The sequence below is a fragment of the Photinus pyralis genome, unplaced genomic scaffold, assembly GCF_008802855.1.
Source record: "Photinus pyralis isolate 1611_PpyrPB1 unplaced genomic scaffold, Ppyr1.3 Ppyr1.4_LG8, whole genome shotgun sequence".
Lineage (NCBI taxonomy): Eukaryota > Metazoa > Arthropoda > Insecta > Coleoptera > Lampyridae > Photinus > Photinus pyralis.
Genome location: NW_022170819.1, coordinates 12,829,595 through 12,834,646, shown reverse-complemented (window position 1 = coordinate 12,834,646; position 5,052 = coordinate 12,829,595). Strand labels below are relative to the sequence as shown.

General features: G+C 35.7%; 1 protein-coding gene across 1 annotated transcript; it reads left to right on the top strand.

Annotated features, from left to right (window-relative positions):
- The first annotated feature begins 379 nt into the window (after window positions 1-379).
- Window positions 380-4,566, top strand: LOC116178397 (protein tramtrack, beta isoform-like). The gene is made up of 4 exons (XM_031497890.1): window positions 380-660; window positions 788-961; window positions 4,042-4,189; window positions 4,237-4,566. The coding sequence occupies exons 1-4, from the start codon at window positions 478-480 to the stop codon at window positions 4,512-4,514; spliced, it is 783 nt and encodes a 260-aa protein (XP_031353750.1). The 5' UTR covers window positions 380-477; the 3' UTR covers window positions 4,515-4,566.
- The last annotated feature ends 486 nt before the right edge of the window (window positions 4,567-5,052 follow it).

The following is a 5,052-nucleotide window of genomic DNA, read 5'->3' as shown; positions in this document are numbered from 1 at the left end:
ATACTGTATACTTCCTGTAAGTCATATAATCTCGGCGCGAATTTATGGAACTGAAGGCGATTTTTCCTACAGTCATGTGTAATGTTGTTGCTAAATTTGCAGCTTATGTATTCTTATAGGTACATCAAGAGACGTCTACATTCCATATTGAAAAGAAATATAGAAATTATGAGTCCACTGCATTGCAGATGCTACCTCTTGCAACTGAATACTCCCATTGACTAACATAATCTGTTAAAAGCGGAAAAACTCCTCACTATAATAAACTAGCACCCCCCGTAATTGAAAGAACTGCGGGGGATACTTTTTTTTCGTGCAATTAATGTAAGCTAAATATTTATAGGTAAAGCAAAATCCTTGGCACTTATTTATTTTCCAGTTCTGTTATATAAATAGCTCAAGCTGGATAATTGTAGACTGAAGTTTTGCAAGTCAGTATATAAAATTTTGTTATCATTTGTGAATGTGCGAAATTAAATGGAAGATCAACAATTCATTTTAAGGTGGCATTACCACGAGACGACGTTAGTTCGCAATTTACCTCAACTGCTCGAATCGGACATATTAACCGATATTACCCTATCGGCGGACAACCAAATAGTAAAGGCGCACAGGATTGTTTTAGCGTCTTGTAGTTCCTATTTTCTGCAACTATTTCAGGTATGTTGAGATTAATTCATTAAATTTTATTTCCTTTCGTCTAAATTTATACCTAGTCATATGTATGAGTTATATATAGACAGCGCGTTTGATGTGCGACTATTTTTAAAGTGGATTTTTCTTGTAGAACATTGGTTCCCTTCAACATCCTGTGATTATTCTTCATAATACAAGCTACAGCGATTTAAAATCTATTATATCCTTTATATACCGAGGACAGTGCCTGGTTACTAGAAACCAATTACCCGGTTTGTTATCCTTGGCGAAGCTACTACAAATTCAGGGATTATGTGATATGAAAGTAAGATTTGTGTGTAGCTTGATGCCTTTTCTGTTCATTTAAATGCATGTGTACCACCTGTCTGTAACATAGAAACCAAATAAACCCCTAAAGCAGATCTAAAAAAGCGACAGAGCACCTCGGTGTGACCCTACGCCCTATGGGGTCATTGGATTTGACCCATTTGTAATAGGCATATAGGTCAACTGTGCAAAGTTTGAACCGAATTCACGGACGGACAGACAGACAGAGCGACACCATCGACTCCCCCATAAAGCTACTTGCATCGCTTAGCTCTGCCGCTTAAATAAGAACTGAAGAAAATTCAGTACTGAGTACCTTTTCAATTTAACTGGAATTCATACTGTGGTTCGTTTGTATGTTTTTTACTGAATAGGTTCTGTTGTCTTGGTCTCCTCCAGACCTTTAAATGAAAAATGGGGTATAGGAAGTCGTCGTCAAACAGTTCCCAAAGAACCATCAAAAGACTTCCAGAAGCTTTTAGAATTCTTGTAATTCTCTCCTTTCTTTAAAATGAGGCAGTCGTTAGGAATGTAAGCTAGTTTTTTATGGTCACCAAAAGACACTGATAGAATCATGAATAAACGGTTAGTCTTTAAGACACCTTAACAATCCGTAAGAGTGTTTTGTTTAAAATCTGATCTTTAAAAAGCCTTTAAGAACATTGTCGCCTCTGAAGAGCTTTTAAATAGCTCTCAAAACTCGTTTAGTATTTGAAGGACTCGTTAATAGCTTTTAAGAATTTGCAAGGATCGCCAACAATCCTAAAGATACGTCAATAAACCTTTGAAAATCTCCAAGAGCATTCTAAATTATTTTAGAGCTTGCAACGCCATTATTAGTATTGAAGAGCTAAGGATTGTTTGGAACCTTTCGTTCCAAAAGTTTTCAGCTCTTTGTGGGTCTTTAGAACCATTGGCTTGTAAAAACTTGTGAGACTCATTATTATAGGTATTTTAATAATCTGTAAGAGTACCCAATATCCGAATTTTCAGGAGATCCTTTACGTACTTTAAGGACCAGTAAGTACATTAAAAGATATTAAAAGTCTTCTTGGGAGCTTTTAACTACCTTTTTTATTTTTGAAACTTTTAAAACATCTTAAGACACTTTAAAAGTTTTTTAAGGACCTATCTCCGGGGTTAAGGAGCTCTTATGCACTTTTAAGAATCCTGAAAAGCTTTTAAGTGTCACCAAAAATTTTTCAGAGCCTTTGAAAGACGCTAACAATCTTCAAGACGATCAAATAGCTTCAAAAAGTCTAAATCCTTGTAGAGATCTTACATCTTGTCTGAGATCCGAACTTTTAAGTATCGCAAAAGGGTTTCCAAGGGTTTTAAAGATTCTCCAAAATCCTTCTATGTGCCTTTAAAATCGTTCTTTTAAAACTTTTAAAATCAAAGATCGTAATTTGAGCTCAAACTGATACAAAACTGTTCATTTAAACACAAAACAAATTTATTCGATAATTGCCGTAAAAAGAATTGGCACTCAGGGCCAGAGACGAATACCACGCTACAAGCGCTCGATCGAAACAAATTAAATAAAGTATTAATTACCTTGTAATGTCAATAATCCAAATATCCAGTCCTATACTGCGATTTCCATTAAACAGACGCGTACAAAAAACACAAACACTAAACTAAATTCATCTCAGACACCTCACTTCTTTAATACATAACATTTAAACTTTTCTCCGAATATGTGACTCACGGCTTTTCATTGACTCAACCTCGCTATTCAATTTAACATGAAGTACTTATAGGCCAAACGCCAACGGCAAAAGGTCACGGCACTTCCTCCTCGTTTTAACACATTTCCCTCTCGTCCGCTTCCTACCTACTTCTTTAGCTAAAATAAACAAAATTCTCTTATCTAAACGCGCACCTACGACAATATCTGTTTACAAAATTAATTAACTTCTAGCGATAGCCGCAACTCTTATCGTAACGATAGGCAAACTTAAAATGAAATAATCTTCTACAGGGGGCTTCTTGGGCAGAGTTAGAGTTCTGGAGAGCCACTCCTTAATTCTAAAACTTTCCGTAATGTAGTTTTATATCAAAAAGGTATTCATGCACATTTTTTAAAGAATGTTGAGTTCTGGTTGGGGTTCCCGCTCTCAAAAGTTCTGAAAGTTTCTGTAAAAGGTTTTTTTCTGGCGACACAGATTTTCTTGTAGTTTAATTGGATTCTGTACATAAATCTTTCTCTAGCGAACCTTGTAATAAAAAAGAGGCTTTTTCAAGTGCTAAAGGAATATTCGTGACTGTTCCTGGTTAGTAGTATCTTTAACTTCGATTAGAGTTCCGGATAGTACCTGAAAATGATTGCTCTGTAACGGATGGAGTTCTGATTGCAGGTCGTTCTGGAAAGTTTCTCAATAGTTCTGAAACTTTCCGTAATCGAATTCGCATTGCATTCACGGTTGAACGTAAACCAGCTGTCAGTTAATTTCCATTACACAACGAAGCTCGAAGAAATTGATAACACTCCCACGACAATAATTTCGTGGAAACGGTAGTACAGTTTTTCTTGATTTTATTTTTATTTTATCACGTGCGACTACGCGGATCACAAAACTTTCTTAAACTTCAAAAATACGGCATCAGATCGAACATAGTTTCGCATTGAAGGCTTGGCGAAGTCTTCAATAAGCGATCGAAAAATTCCGCGCTGGGTCTGCATAGATTTGCCTGAAAAGTTTGGCTAAGAATTATTCCTCTTTCCCACCCGATTTTTACTTATGTACACGGACCAAACGCAAAACCGATTTCAGCTAGGTTTTTTTTTATTTTTTGGTGGAATGTTGTGTTATGCCAGTGATACCAGTTAAGAATTTTGTTATAAAATGTATATATATTTAGTAAACTATAGCCAATATAGTGGCTATTTCAGAATATTTGACGAGGGGGGGGGGGTCAGAATCGGTTATGTTAATTAATTTTTCAGTACAAATTATTAAAAGTGTAGTATATAGACCTCCAATTCGTGCTCTTTTTAACTATCGGCATTTTTTAATTTATAACCTTCTTCTTTTAAATACCTTAATTAATGTTAATATAATAGGTATTTTGCAGTTACCTTATGCCCTTCCCGATAGGGTTGGACTAACGGATTCAAAGTATCCAAGACATCACCAGCTTCATAGCGACGACAGATTCTTACCCCCCGTGCTAAAACCTCAAAACGACGTCGATAATGAAGATATCGAACTGAAAGAGTGCAGTAAGTAAATGAGTACTCTCTTTAGGAATCTGATTAAAAATTTGCAGATGAATTTAAAGCGAAACTTGATCAGGAGGAGAACGTCGATGGTGCGCCGTCGAAAAAAACCAAAGACTTGCTATTTAAATGTTTTCTTTGCGGGAAATACCTGAGTAACCAATACAACTTAAGGGTGCACATGGAAACGCACGAAGAAGGATGCTATATGTGTCAATCTTGTCCTCACGTATCTAGAAGCCGAGACGCCCTTCGAAAACACGTCTCGTACAGACATCAAGAACAGTATAATATTAAAAAGAGGAAGAAAATGGAGAGTATAGGTTGACAATCATTCTCTGGCTTGTAGATCATGTGTTTAATAAATGAATTCTTCCTTACTTCACTTACTTGAACTTTCAATTTTATTTGACATTCGTTTTCTCAAGGGTACTTATATTACATAAATTCGGGTTACTTATTAAACATTAATTTTGAAAAATGTTTGACGAATTTGATTCAGGAAAACCGTGCTTAGGGTTTACATTGATTTAATCAGTTGAACTTTGAGTTGTTCGCATTAGTAATTTACCGATTTTCCACATTGTCTAAATGTCAAAAATGTACCCTTGTAATTTAGGGTTTTTAACTGCCAACAGAAGCTTGAATTAATTGTCTCTAATCTTTTACCGGTAGCCGCTTTGTTCATAATATTATGAGCATCTTGTATAATCAAATTAGATGCACAAATTTGATCAATAAATTGTTTTTTTTACGTAACTTGCCACTACAAATCCGGTGTAACGGAACGTTTTACACCTCGGACTCCAACGCCTTCGTGGTAACAACTTATTTAACTACGAACAACTTAATCTACTAATGCACCG